Consider the following 21,999-nt stretch of genomic DNA (forward strand, 5'->3'; position numbering starts at 1 on the left):
ATTACTGCGCCATTTCCTTTCCTCAAAAAGCGTTGCGTTCAAAGGGCAAGGCATCGCGCCGAACGGGTGGTGGCGTTCCGTGGACTCCCTGGCAGCGCTACAGCGCGCTGTCGCGTTCCACTCCTAAAGGCGAAGCTTAAGCGTCATTAATTAGCAGTTAATTAGTATTCAGTCATTAATCAGTAATTAACAATTAATTAGTGATTTGCCATCCCTTAGTAATTAGTACTCCAATATATGTGACGCCACCAGTGCCACAGAAACAGCGAAGGTGGTGCGGAAAACGCTTCCGCCTCTACCCACTTTAGACAGTCAAAGTGCCCCCTGAATTTTTTAGTTCTTCTGCTGTTTGCTCATACCGACGCCACTACCTCGTTTCCTCTGGAGGCCCTGGGGCATGTTGCCTGTCGGAGATGTTTAATGGTCCAGACAAGAGAGCTGTGCGTACCGTCACGAAATCAGATCGACGCTGTATTGTGTAAAGTTGCACTGCGAACAGCTGACAGCAAAGGTACTCTGACATCATCTTCAGTTTTCCAGAAAACAGAGGGCAGCAAAAAACAGGCGTACTTTCTTCTTTTTTTTTTTCGACGGACAGTACCTGTACGGTACCTAAGGAGGGAAAGCTTGCATGTGAAAGCGATGTCACTGGTCATCCAGTGGCTACTAAAGAAGCTTTTGGAAAGAAACAATTAGACGGAGTTCTAGAGGCACCGTAAAGCATTTCACTAAATGCTGCGGACTTTTAAGAAATTGTTTATTTACATGGCCAAAAATTGGATATGCGAGGTGGTCAGTAGCCCTTCCCGGGCATCTGGTAATGTGGTACATGCTGAAAAAAAGTAAAACACACGCTATGTGGCTGCGACTCGGTGCAAGCATGCAGCTTTAAATACATCCATATGGACTTTTTTAATAGAAAACATCATTTAAAAAACTTACAGGGCGGTTGCCACTGTGTAACACTAGATTTAGCGACAGCTGTTGTTGTATTTATATTTCAAGATATGATCCAGTAGAGAACACCAGAGCGAATTCATATCTGTATAGTCTTAGGGCACTCTTTTTAGTTTTCTGCACATGCTCGTTCTTCAACTAGCCCTCCTCTCCAATTTGCCGCGTAAGGCCGTGACGCCACCACTGCCAACCTCTTACCAGGCCGGCGCGTTTCTAGGCAGCCACCGCAGGTCAACCGTGGTGCACTGCCCCACTCTCTTTATACTCTCCCTTCACATACAAGGGTAACAGTTCTTCGGATGTTGTTCCTTGCACTCGCCGCACTCTTCTCCTACCACTGTAACCCCCTCCTCCTTCCAGGGTAACTACCCTGCGGTTGGTTATCGTGGCAACCGCAATCTGCTTGCGCCTTCTTACTCTCTCCCGTACCCTCCGCCTTCCATGGTAACCACTCTCCGAGTGGTTGCCATGGCAACCGCTCACCAGTTGTTTTTAGTACTACTACTTCCATGCAAACGTAAACGCCAGATACGGGACCTTAACAACTTTCGATGCAAAAATCATATGACGTTAATCCACGATCCTGTCACGGCATGAATGTCAGGCATGGATTGAATTAAGCAGTCAGTGATTAGATGCCTACCCACTTGCGGGTGCAACACGTACACACATACACTGATTTGTGACATAAGCAAAATGCGATGGCGCTCTTACCGCCGGCGGGGACTGGGGTAAACCTGGGGGTGAAAAGTAGGCTTAGCGCCCATATGAATGCATAGAAGCAAATGTTTTAAAGCAGCTTTCTGATTTCACAGCACACTTTTGACATTCTTTCGTGAAGAGCGATTAAGTTCATCCAAAAACAGTTTACATAAACATGAAGCATCATTTCGAAGGTGATGCAGTTCTAGAACACCGCGTGAAATGTGCGTGGGGGTGCTTCTGGGCAGTATATAGGAGCAGGAGCGCGGCCCATTGAAATACATGTAAACAAAAAGTTCAGAAATATTTTTCTCATTTTACAGACTACCCGTGGAGGCGAATTTTGTTAACAGCTGGCGAACAGCTTTGAAGAACAATGCGGGAAACTATGCAGCGGCGTTTGGAAGCTATATTTTTAATACATCACGATAAACTTGCGTTGTGAAGCTGGACATACACCCAAAGGCTCTCTAGGTAATATGTTCCCCAAATCGCACAAGGTTCTCGTGTAGTCCGACATGCTGCCACGTGAGCTGCATTTGTTCACTAATGCAGTCCTTCGTACTAGACAGCCTAGACAGCGTTACCTGTAAAAGGAGTTTAGAAATAAAGGAAATAGAACGACGCACTGTAGCAGACGGCGCTGCGGACGATAGCCCAGGCCCCATCCGATGCTCACCAACGCCACCTATGTATGTCGACACTATGTTAGCCGTCTCTTGCAGTGCTCGATTCATTTAACAGGCTGTATGGTTGTATTGTGGTTGTATTTACTGACAACCACGTTTGTTGGGCATATGAACCCCGATCTAATAAGCCACTACTTCAATTTCAATCAGCGCATTCCAAACTAGTTAAGAGAGCTATTGTTAATTCATGTTTCAAGAACGCCCTGAAGAAATCTTGTGAGCACTTACAAGACTGCAGTTTCGCTCGGCAGTCGTTCAGGCTAACGTCAGCAGGCTACCCGAAGCATTTACAGATATCTGTCGCAGAGGCCTTGCTCAAGCACGAACAAAAAGGCGAACATAGCCCCGACACAGTGTCATCAAGGAAGCAGAAAAAAACGGTAGTAATTCCCTATATGCATACATTTTCGCACAACTTAAAGAAGATAGCGCAGCGTTCAGACGTTCGCGTAGCCTTTTCCGCCCCGTGTAAGCTCTCCATCCTTAGTCGCATGATTTGCCCCTGACAAAACCAATGGTTGCATGCAGGAAAAATCATCAAAACAGATATGTGGATTGTACTGAAGGGATAGTTTATGAACTTCCGCTATCTTGTGGAAAAATATACGCTGGACAAACAGGGCGTTGCCTCAACGACAGATTAAGGGAACATAAGAATGATTTGGCTACCTCCAAAGACCGCAACCTGCCGCTTCACTGCTCTGAATGCACAAAAGAAAATCAGAAAGTGTGTAAACCGATGTTTCATAGGTGCCAAACTTTCAGAAGAAGCAAGGACCGAACCACGAGGGAAATAATTGAGGCCCAAAGGATATCAGCTCTGGGTGACCTTTGCGTCAGCACCCCTTCTCTCGCGCTATCTGAAAAAGAACGGGCGTACTTGGCAAAGAGCGTGACGCGTCATTAGGTTTTTTTCAATTTTTTTGGCGCATTTTACCAGTTTGCCGCCTTCGCGCATCTTGCCTCATGTATATATTCATGTATTTTCTACGAATAAATTTAGTTGTAAGTCAGCGCTGTGTGTGTCTTTTCTGTCTGTGTCCCTGTCTTTTGCGCTGTTTTAAAGAATCATGGTTCACCAACTAGCCTGCACGTCTACCCTTGTAAGATTTAACAGGCTGTTTGAGGACTGTCTTCAACGGAAACCTCGCTACAGTTTGCACCAAGACCTACTGAACTACATAGCTGGACAGATGATGGGGTCCTATGGAGCAGGATGCGCCAACTTTCGTTACCTTTTTGGCCGTTGAGGGCGCCCTGTTCGTTTTGCTATGATCATCATCATCGTTTGTCAATTCGTGTGCGCTATTTAATGCGTTTGTTTAGACCTTCTCTGCTGTCTTCACATCACTAATGAAAACAGCCATAAAAACAATTTTTCAGCTCTAGAAGAATATAAAAACTGTGTTCCTTTTTGTCCGCTTTCATTTTTGTTGCTGCCACAGTCCCTAGCATAGATAAAAGGATGATGATGATTATGTGAATAAACAATTAAACTGCCCTGTTTGAAATTAAATGATGAAGTAGGCCATTTTCTCAGCAGGTATATATTAGCGCCGCGCTGCTGGTAATGTTTCTATCCTAGCGGCAAACGGCCTGAACTAGAACATGCGTGCTGGAGCAGGACCATCTGCGCAGGTCTGGAGTGCAGTAGGTCATGGTTTGAACAGCAAGATTGTAGCTTGTCCGGCAGAAATCTTAGGCTACACGAAAAGCTTGGCAGAATTGAGCAAACAACCAGCGGATAGAGCGCCTTCTGGTGGTATGTCCAGCTTCGCAATGCGCATTTATCGTGGCGTTTTAAAAAAGATAGCATGTAAATGACGAAGCGTACTTTGCCCCACTCTTCTTCAAAGCGCTCGCCAGCTATTAACGAACGGCGGCCTCTATGGGTGCTCTGTAAAAGGAGAAATATAATTTATTAAGTTTTGCTTACATGTGTTTCTACGGGCCGCTCAATCGCCTGTTTGCTCAACGCGCATGCGCACGTTTCGCGGGGTTTTATAAATAAATCGCCTTCGAAATGACGCCTCATACTTTCAGAATCTGTTCTAGGGTCAACATGGTTGTTCTGCTCGAAGGAACAATATCATAGGTGCAGTGTGAAATGAGAAAACTGTTTTCAACACTTTTTCTTACATGTGCTCCTATGAACGCTAAGCCTACTTTTCACCTTGAGGCCAGTACGGCTGCGGCGAACTACCCCTTTGTTTGTAAACACGGTGCTGGCCAATATGCAGAAAGAGACACACGCATACCCTAATGGGTATGATGAGGGCCTCGCATTGGAATGGTCCCCATTTCTGCTTAAGATGCCTGCTAGCCAACAGCTAGAATAAGGGGACAGTGGGTGTAGCATGACCACAAGTGGGGGAGAAATTAGAGTAAAAATGAATAGCCACGTACGCCTTCCACCTTCATGATCTCCAGCTCATCGGGGAATTTCGCTTTTATGTAGGGCTCATTGACCCTCTTAAGAACAAAGAACTGTTTGTTTTTGTCGAAATCATTAGTCACCACGAGACCACTGGTTTCCAGGCGTACGACGAACATGAGACTCTGTCCTTTCTTAACTTTGTTGGTGAAAGTTGCTTTTGTTTCTCCGCTTCCTGGTAGTTCGATGTACAATCTAGAGAAGAAAAAAGCCAGAAAGAAAGCAGGATGTAAGGTTAGGTTGTGCTGCGAAAGAGGAGAGGCACTGAACTGATAACTTTTTTCCGAATGATTAAGCCGGCCGGAATCCATCGGAAAGTCTCTTTGGTCGCTAGGGAACAAGTTCGCAATATCGCTTTGCTGGCTATGGTTATCTATACGTCTTGAGATTGGTTCCCTGTAGGAGTAAGAGGACACGAACGCTGCATTGAATCCTCACACCGTGAAAACATTGTCTTTGTTATAGAACCGGGGAAGCAGGGTGGGCGCCCTCTTTTGTGGAGCAACGCGTGAAAATTGATAAATTGGTTTTTATCTGCCTCACATATCTGTCTCATGCATCTGTCTCACATTCTCACATATCTCGGTGGACACCTGAACCGCGCCTTAAGGGCAGGGAGGAAGGTGGGAGTGAAATTAGAAAGAGAGAAATAGGTGCCGTAGTAGAGGTCTCCGGTGTAATTTCGACCACCTGGGGACCTTTAACGTTCACTGACATCGCACAGCACAAGGGCGCCTTTTGCATTTCGCCTCCATGCATAGAGTTAATATAACCTCCATCGGAACGCGGCTGCCGCGGTCGGGTTCGAACCTGGTTACTCCGGCTCGGTAGACGAGCGCCTCAGCCACTGAGCGATCGCGGCGGGTCAACGCGTTTCTCCCTTTTAAGGCGAAAGCCTTTAATGGCTCATGCTGCGGTGTCCGTCCATGCTCGCGGGGTCCGTCCTTGCTCTGGAATCGTGCCAACTGTGGCCTCTCCTCCGCTCAGCGGCGCAACCTCCGCCATAATTTTCTTTCCTCAAATTCATTTTCTTCACTACGGGCTCTCTTTCTGTTCCTTCTTTCACTCCCACTTCCTCCCTTCCTCTGCAAACGGATGACGGGTGTCCACCGAGAGATGCGAGGCAGTTACTGCGTAATTTCCTTTCCTCAAATAGAATTTTAATTTTCTTCACTACGGCCCCTCTTTGTTTTTTCACTCTCACTGCCTCCCTTCCTGTACGGTGCGGTTCGGGTGTCCAACACGACGGTTCCTAGGCAACGGCTCTTGCAGCCGCAATAACAACACAAAAGCGCGTTTCAGGCGTCCCCTTACCCAGGGAGCCAGTTATGAGCGCTTCTTTTCCTTAAAATGATCGCAGTGTAAAACGTCAATGCCAACGCCAACGAACACAATGAACGCCGAACGGACAACGGCGACGGCGACGCCGCGAAAAGGGCGCTAAAGAGCACGCTCTAAAACACTGCAATCAAAATAGAGACCGCAGTCACCGCCCATGCCGCCAAAACCGCCCATGCGGGAAGCCTGCCACGCGCCAAGCAGTGTGGGAAAGCGGCAGTGGGTTGACCACAAGGCTTTCGCCTAGCAACACGGCTCCCGACCCGGTGTATATTATGTAGACGTAGCAGGGCCATCACCCACGGGATTTTACACGGCCGCTGTCGTTCACCAGGAAATGCACGTTGATGGACTCTCTTCTCGAGCCCCGAATTCAATGCGAGCCGAGGAAGTAGCGATAGCGCTTGCTGCCGCCCACGCCAATTCGAGAATCATCATTACGGACTCCCGAAAAGCATGTGATCATTACTTGGCAGGGGAGATCTCCCCCTTAGCTGCTTGTATTCTAAGACAGACTGCCACTGATCCAACAGCCAAAAGAATCATTTGGGCTCCTGGCCACCAGGGCTTACGAGGTAATGAGGCCGCTGACGCGGCTGCCCGAGCGCTTACTCACCGGGCTCCTCATCCCAGCTCTTCTGGATCGGAGACTAACCAGCCGCTGCTGAGATTCAGGGAAATTATAACGCATTATAGCGACATCCACCGCCTTTTCCCGGCCCCTGCAAAGGGGCTGAGCTAGACGGAGGAGCGAACTTTACGGCGTCTGCAGACAGGTACTCTACTCTGTCCTGCAATCTTAAAGCATTACGATCCTAACACGGATGGGCGATGCCCGCACTGTGGGAAGACCTGTGATATCTTCCGCATGGTGTGGGCATGTACTCAAAATCCCCACCTCCCCCCTTCCCCTACCCCTTTCAGAGAGGCATGGGAGACTGCCCTTCTCAACTGCTCCTCGCTTGAGTCCCAAAGGGCATGTAGCGGGGCCACTCTGTGGCTCCTATTTCAGTAATTAAAAGTTTTCACCACCACCACCTAGCACACTTTAGAATTTCCAAAGTGTCTTCAGTAATTTGTTTTTATTTTTAGTCACCGAGGTCTTTTTTTATAGTTATCGGGGCTTGTTTATAAACCCTCTATTGTTCTTTTTTTTTCTGTTTGTACGGAATGAATGCGTATATATATATAATAATTTTGACCTTTTCAGTTCGTCAAACAGGTCTTTGCGTGCTTTGTATGCTAGCATGTAGGATTTTTGTTTTGTGTTTTTTTTTCTTCTTTCTCTTTTTTTTCCTTTGCTGCCATTATCTGTGTCTACCCAATGTGAATATTGTGTCAATATTGTATAATGTTCTTTCGTTTTCTCTTGTACCTGCCCATTATTGTATACTTGTTATCACGCTTTGCAACTGCATTTTGTATTAAAAGCCTTGCTGTCAAGCTGCTGCCAAGCGAAAGGGGGCTGCGGCTTAGTCAAGCTGTCTCTCAGCTTTTTCTGCGCCTCCGCTGTCTGTATCATTACAAGGCAGAAATAAAGAATTTGATTTGATTTGATTTGATTTGAACATATTCGTGAGCGAACGCTAATAGGATTTGTGAAGCAAGGTGCTAACAGCTTCCAGGTCCTGACTGTGGATTTTTATTTATTTTATCTTCTCGGTCTCTCTGGAGGAAAGGTGTCACAGATTATGACTTTCTTTACTGCTTCTATCGGTATAACGGTTGCCTGATCTTAGGTTTCCTGGCGCCAGTTTATTAAAGCGCGTTAACCCGAAGTGCATTCCTTAAACTTCATAAACAATCGTTTATAAACGTCATACGTCGTTCAATGTGAATGTTTTCTTCATGGTCCTAGAATTTCTGAAATGCGGTCTGCTAGAGGTCACTTATCTTCGCATTGTTGAATGCTGAGGTGCAGTGTTCGTCCGAAAAGATCTGCAGGAGACTCTAAAGAAGGTTGGTTTGGTTTCGCCGCGGTGTATCAGTGGTTATGGCGCCCGGCTGCTGTCTCAAAGACGCGGGTTCGATTCCGGTCGTGGCTGCTGAATTTTGATGAAGGCGAAATTCTAGAGGCCCGTGTACTGTTCGATGTCAGTGCACGTTAAAGAACCCCAAGTGGTCGAAATTTCCGGAGCCCTTCACTACGGCGTCTGTCATAGCGTGAGTTGCTTTGGGACGTTAAACCCCAATAAACCAAACCAAACCAATCTAAAGAAGGACATTAACCCACGGAAGGTTACAGTAGAATATTAATCTCATGATTTCTGAGGAAAACTAGGGTATATAGTGTCTACTGACGGGTAGCTTAAGGCCATATGAAAGATACGCACGGTGGATCGACATAGAAGTCAGCGTGTTCAGCTAGGGCTCTTTTCCAAGAGTGCGCTGCTTGGCATGCCGGACATAAGCCTCTAATTGCAGCTAGATGCCTATCGCTATAATTTAAAAAGTTAACCATTAGGATTTCGTTAATTAGTATGACAGTGAACATGACTTGAGTGTTCTCTGACGTCCGCCAACAATGGTATTACTATGCCGCAGGAAGCTTCCGTTTACCGCAAAAAACTTATGTTTAGAAAATAGTGGCGGGCTTTTTTGAAACACCTGATATAAAGTATACTGGTTAGCTGGTGGCCGCGTGTACTCTAGATAACTTGAGCCCCCAGATCTGAATGTTAACTAGCACCAGTGCGGTGGAGGTGCTTCATTTTGTGCTCATGAAATAGGATATAAAGAAACCACTACCCCTTCTGGAATACTTACATGCCAGTGCACAAAGGAAAAAAAAAACCGATATTCCTTCGTAAGAGAGGTGCTGGGCAGATGATCCTTGATAATCCCAATGTGAACAAAGCAGGTGAAAGCCTCAGTGTGCTTGCCAGTGTTTCGCAAGAGGACATGCCCAGACGAAGACAAGTCCTCTTGTGGAAACGTTGACAAGCACCCTGGGCTTTATCCTCCCTTTTTTACTTTCACTTTATGATTATCGACATGCCTTTAATAATGCGAAAGTTCAGACAAATAAAGAAGTGACTAAGTTCACTACAGAAAAAAGTCAGTTTTAAAACTTACTCTGACGGGTTGTCTTTCTTTGGCCGCACAGTGTACATGATGAATGCTTGCATGGGAAGCTCCTGGTCCCATAAAAGTGAACTGCTTCCCTGTTGTGAGGGACAGAAAAGTGCCTACATGATGCACATCTGGCTCAAATCAAGCACTTTACTTTTGTTCGCAATGTTGTTCCCTGCGTACTATCTCTGCAGACGGAGGCACCAGCATAGAAAAGTTTCGAGTTATGCTGGTGCATGTTCACCTACCACGAGCAAATTAAGTGCTCTGTTCATGATATTTGACGACGCATACGGAAGTGGTCTTACGGTGAGGTCTCAAAGAAGGTGATTGCAATGCCAGACTCTTCTTGTCATCTGGCGAGGGCTTTCACAACCTGTAAATCTGTAAGCTGTGTACAAACCTTACCTGTTGTATATGTTTTTTTCCTGTATTCGTCTTTTTAGCACGCGGAATTTTTTTCAAAACAATGTAGCAACTAGCCCGCCATAAATTTCTACTACAAACCTAGCTTTCTTATATCACTTCTATTTGATTCCTGCAGACTGAACTTTTTTTTTTCGACAGTATAAGCCGGTCTGGGACTGATCTGACTAGGCAACGGCGCCTCCGCCAGAATGTGACATTCGCGGCAGATCTCGCTTAGTTTTGACCTCCACCGTACACTCGTTCGAGCGTACCAGTTAGGTACGTGGAGTGCATGTCTTCAGTGTACGGCATCACCATCTCGTGACAGCCATGTATAAAATGCGCAGGAACGTCAAAATAGCCCACTTATTCTCTAAGTAGTTCCATTATTCACGAGGCTTTCTGCTTCACAACAATTGACGAGGCTTTCTGCTTCCTAACACTATGCCACAAACAATATCGGCGAGTTTTCGCTGTCCACATCAATTACTTGCAATGGAGGTTCAACTGCATCATGTTCAAATGATAAAAAGTTGCTGTGATAGTTTAAGAAATAACCCGTCTACGCTACGTGAAGTCTAAAGTACGTAGTGTATTAGAGTTTTATGTGAGTCTTTTATCTCTTACTTGCTGCCTTCTTTTACGTGCTTCAGCTCAAGCACAGGCTTATTCCAAAAGCGCGTGTGCAGATACATTTCTTCACTCTTTATCAAGTTTAGGCCTTACCCAGGGTTCATTTTTATCGTCAGTTTCCACCGTCACGTGAAGCGACAGTATTCTGTAATACCTGGCCCGGAGGGTTATTCTGAGATCTTTATCTGAAATAAAAAATAACCATAAGTCAGCCCCTCTATTAAAATGGTGTGGCTTTGCTTCACCGCAGCAGCTATCTAATATCTCGACATGCGAGTAGTCACTCTTGTTAAAAAGAAGGTTGGGAATTACGCATTAGAGCTATGACCGCAGGGCAACTTCTGAAGGATCTGATGCGAAAGACAAAGTAAGGGCCACATTGCAGCACTCAAATTCGGGCAATTATCACTTATTTGTAAAACCTAGATCTACAGGCCTGCTGATGTGACAAGAGTGCTCCACATGAGGGAGTAAATACTTAGATTCTTGATATTCCCACACTTATTTTAGACTAGTGTAGACCAGTGTAGACTAGTGTAGACAGGAACACTATTTGAGACATTCTACCGGCGCCCCCGTGCGGTCTGTCTTCGTCCTTTGCCGCGCGTCGAACTTCGTCGTCTTCTGCTCGGCTCTAGGGTCAGTCGGCTGTGCTCTGCTCAGTGCCCTTGCCAAGTATTGTCCTGACAGTAAGAACACTCTACCGCCGTCGGGTGACATTTTGGCGAAGTCGCTGGGCATCTATCTATCTACGAAGAGATCCCAGGATCATCCAGCGCTCAGCCACACCCCCTGGACGCGACTCCTGTCGATGTCAAGCCTCCGCTTGAGAGGCTTAGCCCCGGAATACAATCCTCTCACCGCGAAACCCGGCATGATGACCTCCATGGCGGCCAGCCAGATCATCCAGCTTTCTGTGAGTTCGCCACCGCTACTTCTCCATACGCCTCGTGCGTCCGCGGCGTTTCACGGTGACAATATTCAATAGGTCACAGGGAGCCCTCTTACTGTTTCTGGGCCAGTAGTGCAGCGGTTAAGCGATGCGCCACTGCCCCGGTAAGCAGCTGTTTTAAATTCCGCCACCAGTGGGGTTTGTGCGAGTCAGTCAGGTTGCTGTTCCTGAGCAATGCCACAGTGGTCAGCTTGCTCACAATCCAATGGGCAGGTTTTGATGATGCCATAAGGTCATGTGACCTAGGTAGCCCACCTAGGTTGCTTCTCCGGGGATTTTTCTCTTACAACGCCGACAACGACACCGGATTTTCTGCATAACTGGAGCCTTAATGCTGTCGCGTTAAAATAAGTACTGGGCCAGAAACAGTAAGAGGGCTCCCTGTGGTCTATGAATATTGTCATTATGAAACGCCGCGGGCGTACGAGGCGTATGGAGAAGTAGCGGTGGCGAACTCAAAGAATTATGGACACCGTTTTGGTTGGCATCAAATGGCAGTCGTGCCTCCACTACCTTGATGATGTGCTCATTTTGGCCGCGACCTACGAAGAACATCTCAAACGCTTGAGTGCAGTGTTGGAGTGCAGTGCAATCGGAGTGCAGTGAAATCCGATCGGCCGGTCTGTCTCTAAAACCCGAAAAATGCCACTTCGCGTATCAACGGCTGAAGTTTTTGGGCCATGTTGTGACGTGTGAGGGCGTCCGCCCTGACCCCGACAAGACGGCCGCTGTAGCTGCGTTCCCCCCCCCCCCCCCCCCCCCCCCCCCTGATAGGCGAGCTGTGCGCCGGTTTCTTGGCCTCTGCGCATATTACAGACGCTTCGTGCGAGACTTCTCCAGGCTGGCTGAGCCTCTCACACGGCTGACAAAAGACGATCAGCATTTCGCCTGGACACAGGAACAGGAGGACGCCTTCGACGAGCTCCGAGAATGCCTGCAAACAACGCCCATTCTTGCCCATTTTGATGAGGAGGCGGACACGGAACTTCACACAGATGCCAGCAACATTGGCCTCGGTGCAGTCCTCGTCCAGTGGCAAGATGGTGTTGAGCGCGTGATTACTTACGGCAGCCGCACGCTGTCTCGGTCCGAGGCGAATTACTTAACCCCTGAAAAGAAGTGCCTAGGTGTTGTGTGGGCGATAACGAAGTTTCGACCCTACTTGAATGGTCGCCCGTTTCGGGTCGTGAGTGACCACCACTCACTGTGTTGGATCGCGAACCTTAATGACCCCTCGGGCTAGCTAGCTTGTTGGAGCCTTCGCCTGCAGGAATTTGACGTTACAGTTGTCTACAAGTCGGGCAACAAACACAGCGATGCAGACTGCTTGTCCCGTGCTGCTCTGATAACCTGGAAGATGACCCTGCATTTCTTGGCGCTCTGACCTCATCCGCCCTCGCTCAGCAATAGAGGGACGACACGGAATTGCAGCCACTCATCGATTATCTCCAGGGCACCGCCTCGTTACAACCTCGTCTATTCGCGCGTGGCTTGTCGTCGTTTTGCTTGCGGGATGGCGTCCTCTACAAACGGAACTATGGCCCCATGGACTCTGAATACCTGCTCGTGGTTCCAACGGCGCTCCGCACTGACGTTTTGCAGGCATGCCACGACGAGCTTCCTTCCGGCCACCTCAGATTTTCTCGCACGATGACATGAGTTCGTCACCCTTATTACTGGGCCAGGCTTGCTGCGGCTGCCAAGCGTTATGTACGCATTTGCCGCGAGTGTAAACGTCGGAAGAAACCACCTTTCAAGCCGGCTGGGTTGCTCCAACCCATTGCTCCGCCGAGAATTCCTTTCCACCAAGTCGGCATGGACTTACTGGGCCCATTTCCCACGTCATCATTGGGTAACCGGTATATTGTGGTTGCCACCGACTACCTCACCCGGTATTGTGAGACGAAAGCCCTTCCCCGCGGCACTGCTGCTGAAATTGCTGACTTTTTCATCATCAGCATAGTCCTCCGCCATGGTGCCCCTTATGTTGTTTTAACTGACCGAGGCACATATTTATTTATGACAGAGGAAATTTCATAATTATTTCGCATTTTTTGTCCCTATGTTTAAACCGCAATACGAATGCTTTCTAAGTATACTACGAACAATATTTAGAACGTAATTTAAAATGCGTGAAAAGTACAAGCGCAGCCATAAGTAAACGGAGCACGCAATCACGCTTTCTCCATTGGTTATGAAGAAGCGTTGTTTGTCTACAAGAAAGCCCACCAACCTCCTCTACCAGCATGCACGTACCATTCCTGGAAATTTCATTTAGGTGACGCGTGAAAAATATTCGAAGACAGTTGCGTGCTCCGTTTACTTTTGTCCGCGCCTGTACATTTTTGCCCGCCTAGCATATTTACAATGCTATAAAATATACATTAAATACATTAGATTACATTAGAAGCACACTAATAATATACATTAAATACATTAAAAATATATTCACTTCGGCTTAAAAAATGTTTACTGGTCGGCTTCACAGAATGAGACGGGTTAATGCTTCAACTGCAGTACAAATTGTCAAGCGCAGTTATCAATGACGATGTGCATGAGATTATAAAGTCACGTGACGGCATGGGAATGGCAAAGATACCTACACAGCAAATCATGACGGAAGTGCCTTAGCAAACAACAAATGCTCCGGCAAGCGCCATATTGCCTTATATATACCCACCGAGAGCGACGCACTATCTTGCCCGGTGAGGCGTTTTTTGCGCAAAGACTATGGACCCAAAAATTGTCCCAGAAGTGTTCTACTGGTCGCGTTCGAATTGGTAGAGGCGATCTAGAACAGAACTGCTAGTCAAAACTTGCGTCAGAAATAGGTCAAGAGTCGAACTGTCAACCAACAGATAGACGGGCGTCTAAGGGAGCCTGTCGGCCTTGCCGGTCGTGGTCCTTTTCGCTGGCATATTCGGGCCCCGAAATACCCAAGGCGCCTTTGCCGGTATCATACTATCACGTTCTCCGCACGTAGTGTAAAGAAGTGGTGATTACCTTCCTGCTGGAAGTTACCATAAACGAAAGGACTTCAGAACAGAAAAGGCTTGGGTAGGTTGGTAATTCATTGCAACACAGTAATCATAGCGCGGGAACAACGCAGGCGTTCTCGCCCCGTCTCGTCTTTGTCCAGCGTTGTTCCCGCGCTATGATGACTGTGTTGCAACGAAAGGACGACAGGAAAGGAAGAGTTTTCACTGTTCACCGAAACGTCCTTTCGAGCTCTAGATCGTTCCATGGTAGCTTGAATTGTAATGCAAATATATTTACGCGGACTGCCCATTTGTTAGAATTTAGGTATACCTGGACGGATTAATTGCGTATTTACGAATGTACACTTTAAAAACATTGCCAACACCAAAATGCGATTTCCCCAAAGTCGATTTCGAGAATTAGGTTGTTCAACGGCAGCTTGAAGTGTGCTGCAAATATGCTAAGGCGGGCTGCCAATTTGCTAGAATTTAAGTATTCCTTGGACGAATTAATTGCGTATTTACGGAAGTACACTTCGAACACGTTGGCAACACGCGAATGACATTTCCCGAAACGCGATTTCGAGCACTCGACTGTTCAACGGCAGCTAGAAGTGGGCTGCAAATGCGTTTAAAAGGACTGCCCGTTTGTTAGAATTCAAGAATATTTCGGATGAATTAATTTCATATTTACGAAAGTACACTTTTAATAGATTGACAAGATGCTAAAAGTGCATACATATACGCTTACAAGGACTGCCCGTTTTGTAGAATTGAAGTATACTTTGGATGAATTAATTTCATATTTCCGAAAATACACTTTTAATACACTGACAAGATGCTAAAACTGCATACATATTTTTTCATGTATTTGAAAAGTGCTCGAAGTATGCTTTAAGTGAGATATTTTTTGGAATATTTTAAGAATATATTTCGAATAACAAGCATGAAATTTCAGGACCGTATTTCCTACATATTTTTAGTGCATTCATGAACACAAAATATGTTTAAAATACAATCTAAATAGCCCACCGTATATTCCAAACGTATTAGTTTTTGCTAAGGGTTATCAAGATGTTCTGGTATGCTTACTCAAAATGTCAGGAACGTTCGTATCAAATGAGGCGTTTTCCAAGTAGTACGCCTGTAATGAAGATATTATCAGTGTCAATAACAACGGCACTCCGAACGTTATCTTTCAGCCTTAGTTACCACAAATGCTAGACGAGAATCACACCTAACACCGGTGTTAAAATGCGGTGTCGTGTTTCGGTTAGTGCCGGTTTTTACAACGCCTAATAGCAAGTGTGCGGCATTTCACTGAGTTTGAACGGGGAGAAACAAGGGCTTCACATTGGCTTTCTATCAGTAACAGCAACCATATTTATGCTCAAGCTACGCGCAGCCCCTGTAAAGTGCTTGTGCGAACCGGCGATTGGATGTTGCGTTGCGTGCGAGGTCGATCTCACCGCTCGCGCGATTCGCCGCGTCGAGCTCCCACGGGCCTACGAGTAGGTCAGGCTGGCAGGAGTATAGTATACTTGGGGTGCACATGCTTCGGAACACTCTGTAGCAAACCAGAAAAACGGCTTCTAACATAAGTGAGCGAAATTGTGCAAACTGCTACGAACTGATCTGTTTTCAGACTGGGTAAAGTCACTGGGATGGGAAAAGTACCGCATTCATCACCAGAGCCACCTACCGCCGCCATATTTGGTCCAGCGCCGCTGAAGCAACAGCCACGCACTGTGCATTTCATAGAGAATAAATTAGGTTTTGCGAACCTCAAGGAATGAAGCATACCGTTGTTCGCTGGCTAATTAAGGAAAGAAAGGGTGTAATTACTAAGGCGGTAGCGTTTCTAGGCTCATGCAACGAAAATTTGTCCGCAGCTGTGCGATCAGATGTGTCACTCCTACATTAGAAGGCATGTAAGGAGAGAAATTTGACCTTGGCCGATATGGACCAAAACCGATGTCCAACCGAGTTTCACTGCCTCGGACACAATGGTGACCTCCAATTTTTGCCCCAGCCACTCCTGTCCAACCTAATTCGACTACGGGGAACACGGTGATGACCTCCAAGTTTGGCCCGTACCAATCCCATATTTGGCCTACCCACCCCTGAAATTTTACCTCGGCCGATTTGGACCAAAACCGATATCCAACCTAATTCGACAGCGGCGAACACTATCATTACCTCCAAATTTGTCCCGGACCCCTCCCAAATTTCGCTCCCGCACCCCTGAAATTTGACCTCGGCCGATTTTAGATGTGCAACCTAATTCGACTACGGCGAACACGGTGATGACCTCCAAGTTTGGCCCGTACCAATCCAATATTTGGCCTACCCACCCCTGAAATTTTACCTCGACCAATTTGGACCAAAACCGATATACAACCTAATTCGACTGCAGTGAACACTATCGTTACCTCCAAATTTGTCCCGGACCACTCCCAAATTTGGCTCACCCACCCCTGAAATTATCACTTCGGCCGATTTGGACCAAAATCGATGTGAAACCTAATTCGACCACAGAAAATGTGATGGTGACCTCCAAATTTGGCCTGGGCAGCTTAAAAGAATCACAAACAATGCATAGGAAGGCACAAATGCTTTCGAATTATCGCACATAAGGTGGCTTAAGTGCTCCCCTGAATTTTTGCTTGCCTATGCATCACGTGTACTGTCGCGAAAAAAAAAGTTGCGAACAGCGTGGTGCGTTCGCGTTCCACTTTTCGCATTTATTAAGGCGAAAGCCTTTCTTGCCTCGTGAGCGGCATGGACAGAAGTCGTAGAAAGACCATGTGCCCAAGAGTGTGCACATGAACTGTCAATCATAAGGTGCATGGTAATTAATTAAAGAAAACGTTTGAGATCACTACGGCACCCGCATTGGGGTTATGCGTAAGCATCCTTTGTGAAAGGAAGAAGATACATGGAAGAAGAACAGACTACCGGTTTGTGACGTCAAACCATTACGTCACACCCCCATTGGTTATTACTTAATTGCCTCTAATTATTTAATCAATTTCACCGCATGAAGCAAATTTTTTCCCGAGCGAGATTTTTACATCCTCTATCTAGTACAGGCATTCGTTTTATATTTCATTTCGTTCAAACGTAATCCTGCCGAAACACTTCTGGGGACACGACCCTATCAAAATAGCCACTTAATGCTTATGCATTATTGAAATGTATAAGTCGATTAAGCAACAGCTAGATTAGCAAGATTAGCAGCATATTTGTAATGGTAGCCGTGAGAGTAAATAAGTAGTAAAAATAGTGATAGTGATAATGATAGGTGCCGATAGGCATAGTGTTAAAGATGGATAATGATAGTGTTGATGAGAGTGATAGTGACAGTTTGTGATAGCAATGATGTTAGTGATGCTGATGGAGATACCGATTTTTGGTGATAGCGATGATGAAGTGATGATGGTGACAGAGATGATGAGAGTTGTGATGGTAATAAAGTTGATAGCGGTAGCAACAGGTCATTGGTTCGAGTCTCTATCAGAAGAGTAAGTAAAAAATTAAAAAAAAATGAAAATTGAGGGGGAAAGAGAGGAAAGCGAAAAGTTTTCGCATTTTGCTCTTAAGTAGACATAAATGCAGTGTTTAATTTTTTTCACGATTGTAACCTGACTGGGAATAAAATGACGCTATGACGGATGGCTTTAGCGTGTTTTTATTACTATCAAAACTATTATTACCTTTTTATCGGTGCTGTACATGCTTAAATAAATGACACGTACAGTCGCGATCAAAAGTTTACGGGATGCGAGTGTGCGGGAAAGCATTTGTTTCTACGCAGTCACGTGACCCACATGCCAGAAATGCGTCTTGTTACCAGGAGACGAGGAGACGTGCATGCTCTATCCGGTGGTTACAATACCACACTACTATGTGACGAGGCTGAGCTGCAATAAAGCTTTTCGCGAAAACCGTTGTCCCGTAATATTTTGATCGTGATACTACGTATACAGAAAGCACAAAAGTATAGCCATTCAAAAGGTGCACGCTTCTCCATCTGTGGTTTATTTTATACTACTTTCGCCACAGCTGCGGGCATGCCAACGCTTTTTCAGGACCGCAAATTTTCTGCTGGGGATGGCAAAGAGCGTTTTCCCCGATTCCCACCGATTACTGCACCCAAAAGCGCAGCGCCCAGGCATTCTTAGATGTCTTTATGCAGGCATCAAATGCACAAGCGCCAATAGGCGACCGTAAATGCTGTGCTCGCTTATCTCTCAGCCCATGAGAGCAAGCGCTACGTAATGCTCCGGGCGATCTGTGTGTCGGCAGCAGCGAGAAAGAAGCGAGCGGGCCATTTATGGCGGGGAATGGTCACGTGACCGCGGAGAACGAATCGGGAGCAGGCGCGCGCTGGCGCGGCGGCGAGAGAAAACGAATGCAGTACTTTTCCGATTCCAGTGACTTTAAGACTGGGCGGCGCCAAGCGCCATCTATCCAAGAAGGCAATGTTCAGTCATTGCTGCTGTTTCAGAACGTAAAGGTGTTGAAAACCCATTCAGAATGGACATGATCGTCACGCGGTATTAGTCCTTTTGACCTGGAATATGCAGTGAATGGACTAGTAGAAACGAACTCCTGAAAGTAGGCTTTTAAGGCGAAAGCCTTTAACATACTGTCGTTAGCAGCCGTGTCGGCAGCCGTGTTGGCAGATTTGCCGGCAGATGTTTCCGCGTTTCGGTTACGTGCCTTATATGGGCATATGAAAATCGTTACTTCATCGATACTTCATCGATGGCATTCGAATAATATCAAATGCGATTTAAGGCATTTTATGATAACTGCATGATAATTGACCTTTCTAGTAAGACCAGATAAATACATAAAACCGAGTAGAAAATTGGTCGAGTTAGGGAATCGAACCAGGGTCTTCGGAGTGCGAGACAAGCGCGCTAACCACTTCGCCATGCCAGCTTTTTATTCTTTATTGCCTGGCTTTGACATATAACATTCAACAAAACAAACAATCAACAAAACACACTAAACGCTATGTGCATACACACAGCTCTGTCGTGGTGAGCCAGCATGAATCTGGCTTCGTCAGATTGAAATTCACGAAAATTGCACAGCGGCTCTAGCCTCGAGAGCCACTCCGGAGGCTCCGCAGCGGCTTTCTGGATGGCCATAAACCAGTTCATGCTTTCCCGGAAGTAAGTTCGGGCAGGTCTTGCGTCTTTGTCACACTGGCAGCCTGCCATTTTGGAACGCCATATACAGTGGAGGCCTATCAGCATTATTAAGTCAAACGGTACCCCATCCTCATTTTCTACAGATAAGTACCGGATGCCATACGGGTCAAGTGGTAATTATTTCTTTAGGCTTCGCTGCAGTACATCCCCAAAATAAACCCCTTCCCAACAGTGTAAAAGCACGTGGTGTGTTGTTTCCGGCTTTCTGCAAATTAAACAGTGAGACCAAACAAACAGTGAGATCCCCAGGGTAAAAAAATTCCTTTCCTTCTAAAAATTTTTATGCGAAGCATACTACTTTAGCTATGCGCTATGGTTATGCGCCTATGGTTATGGTTATGCGCCTCCAAATCACGTGATACATGACGTCACACCACGTGACACGATGACGTCACGACAGTAGAGAAACGGGGGCCCACCTCGCGCCGTCGCTGTGGTGGTGCGCCTCCAAATTACGTGACACGATGATGCCACACCACGTGACACGATGACGTCACGACAGTAGAGAAACGGGGGCCCACCTCGCGCCGTCGCTGTGGTGGTGCGCCTCCAAATTACGTGACACGATGATGCCACACCACGTGACACGATGACGTCACGACAGTGGAGAAACGGGTGGCCACCTCGCGCCGTCGCTGTGGTTGTGCGCCTCCAAATCACGTGATACATGACGTCACACCACGTGACACGATGACGTCACGACAGTGGAGAAACGGGGGCCCTCCTCGCGCCGTCGCTGTGGTTGTGCGCCTCCAAATCACGTGATACATGACGTCACACCACGTGACACGATGACGTCACGACAGTGGAGAAACGGGGACCCACCTCGCGCGGTCGCTGTGGTTGTGCGCCTCCAAATTACGCGACACGATGATGCTTCGCATTCTCCAGGCTTAACCAAGTTAAGCCTCAGCCATTTTTAACAGGTAAGGTGCCAGCGTGCAGCTTAAAAAAGGTTTTTGTTCCTGGCGGCACCTGCATTTTTTATTGCGAAAGCAATACTACGCTAGGTTTTGAGCCTTCAGCGTGATCCCGGTGGTAGTCACGCGTCTGTGACGTCATACCGTGGTGAAATCTGAACTACCAAGTCGGTTCGTCGGCGCGGTCCCAGCGGTAGCCACGGGGCGCCGCAGATCCCAGGCAGTAAGAGAGGGGACTGCGTTCATTTCGAGGAAAGGCGTCTTACCAACTCTGTGGTTTAGTGGACACCTCAATAACACTTTAAGCTAATTCCGGCGTTCATTGATGCCCTCTGACATAGACAGCGTTGTAGACTGCGTTGATTTGGAGGAACAGAAAGGCGCCTTACCAACTCTGTGGTTTAGTGGGCACCTCAATAGCACTTTAAGCTAATTCCGGCGTTCATTGATGCGCTATGACATAGACAGCGTTGTAGATTGGGCCGCCGCGGTGGCTCAGCGGTTACGGTGCTCGGCTGCTGTCCCGAAAGACGCGGGTTCGATCCCGGCCGCGGCGGCTAGAATTTCTTTGGAGGAGAAATTCTAGAGGCCCGTGTACTGTGCGATGTCAGTGCACGTTAAAGAACCCCAAGTGGTCGAAATTTCCGGAGCCCTCCACTACGGCGTCTCTCATAGCCTTAGTCGCTTTGGGACGTTAAACCCCAGAAACCAAACCAAACCGTTGTAGATTGCGTTGATTTGGAGGAAAGGAAAGGCGGCTTACCAACTTTGTGGTTTAGCGGACACCTGGCGTTCCGTGCAGCACTCAGGCTTTCGCCTTTCACTACTTTAGTCGCTAAAGTTGCTCGTAATTTGCTTTCGCAACCTTCCGAGCTTAACCAAGCTAAGTCTCTGCCAATTTTTTTGACCCTCTTTAAAAAATCTCTGCCTCGGCCTCCACTGTACAAGGCCCAGTACAAGGGCACTGGGATAACTATATCGCACAAGCACGGTACAGTTTCCTCCGTTTCACTGTCGGCAGAAAATCATTTGAAAACCGCGCGGAAAGGAATCTCACACTCGCTACAATTTCCTGGTAAAAGCCGCAGATTCTAAAGTAAACCTCAGTAGTAGAAATACTCCGGCAGCTTGCGCCGCAGCTAAACTTGGCATATGGTGGGTCTCTTGTGTCCGCCGCCATGCCAGCTGTACTCACTAGATGCGCCTTTGTTCATTCCGAACCATCGGTCCGCCATGCCAGCTCGATGGTACGCCGTGCCAGCTCGATGGCTTGTAATGAACAATGACGCGTCTAGTGAATAGGTTGTCTTCGTTCACTCCCATCTTCCTCCCTTCTCGTTACAACGAGGCTCAGGTGTCCACCGAGATACGCGAGACAGATACATTTCCTTTCCTCAAAAAACAAATTTACCGACGAGCAAAGCGTACAGTCGAACGGGCGATGGCGTTCTCTGGACTCCTTGGCAGCGTTGCAAGACGCTGTCGCGTTCCACACTCAGAGGCGAAGCTTAACATCTTAGCCACACATCAGTGACACAAGCAGCAACACCGCGCTTAAGGCTTTCGGCTCACCGCATTTTAGGTCAGCAATGTGCCTCCATGAATTTTTTTTGTCATAATTCCGAGCCATCGTGAGGCAGGCGTGGTTCTGGCACACGTTTTCGAGTCGCTGCATTTTCTTTTTCGGTTAG

At 47.1% G+C, this 21,999-nt stretch overlaps 1 protein-coding gene across 2 annotated transcripts; it reads right to left on the reverse strand.

The window, feature by feature from the left end:
* Positions 1-692: 692 nt before the first annotated feature.
* On the reverse strand, positions 693-21,573 carry LOC149336107 (uncharacterized). Of its 2 annotated transcripts, XM_089552591.1 has the most exons (6): positions 21,504-21,573; positions 15,256-15,307; positions 10,327-10,418; positions 9,196-9,284; positions 4,755-4,977; positions 693-832 (listed from the first exon to the last, which is right to left on the reverse strand). In XM_089552591.1, the coding sequence occupies exons 4-6, from the start codon at positions 9,246-9,248 to the stop codon at positions 794-796; spliced, it is 315 nt and encodes a 104-aa protein (XP_089408717.1). In that variant the 5' UTR covers positions 9,249-9,284; positions 10,327-10,418; positions 15,256-15,307; positions 21,504-21,573; the 3' UTR covers positions 693-793. The 2 variants fall into 2 exon arrangements, with proteins under 2 accessions (XP_089408717.1, XP_089408718.1); XM_089552592.1 differs by lacking the exon at positions 10,327-10,418.
* Between the last annotated feature and the right edge of the window lie 426 nt (positions 21,574-21,999).

The sequence above is a fragment of the Amblyomma mixtum genome, chromosome 7, assembly GCF_055824585.1.
Source record: "Amblyomma mixtum isolate Tamu chromosome 7, ASM5582458v1, whole genome shotgun sequence".
Classification (NCBI taxonomy): Eukaryota; Metazoa; Arthropoda; class Arachnida; order Ixodida; family Ixodidae; genus Amblyomma; species Amblyomma mixtum.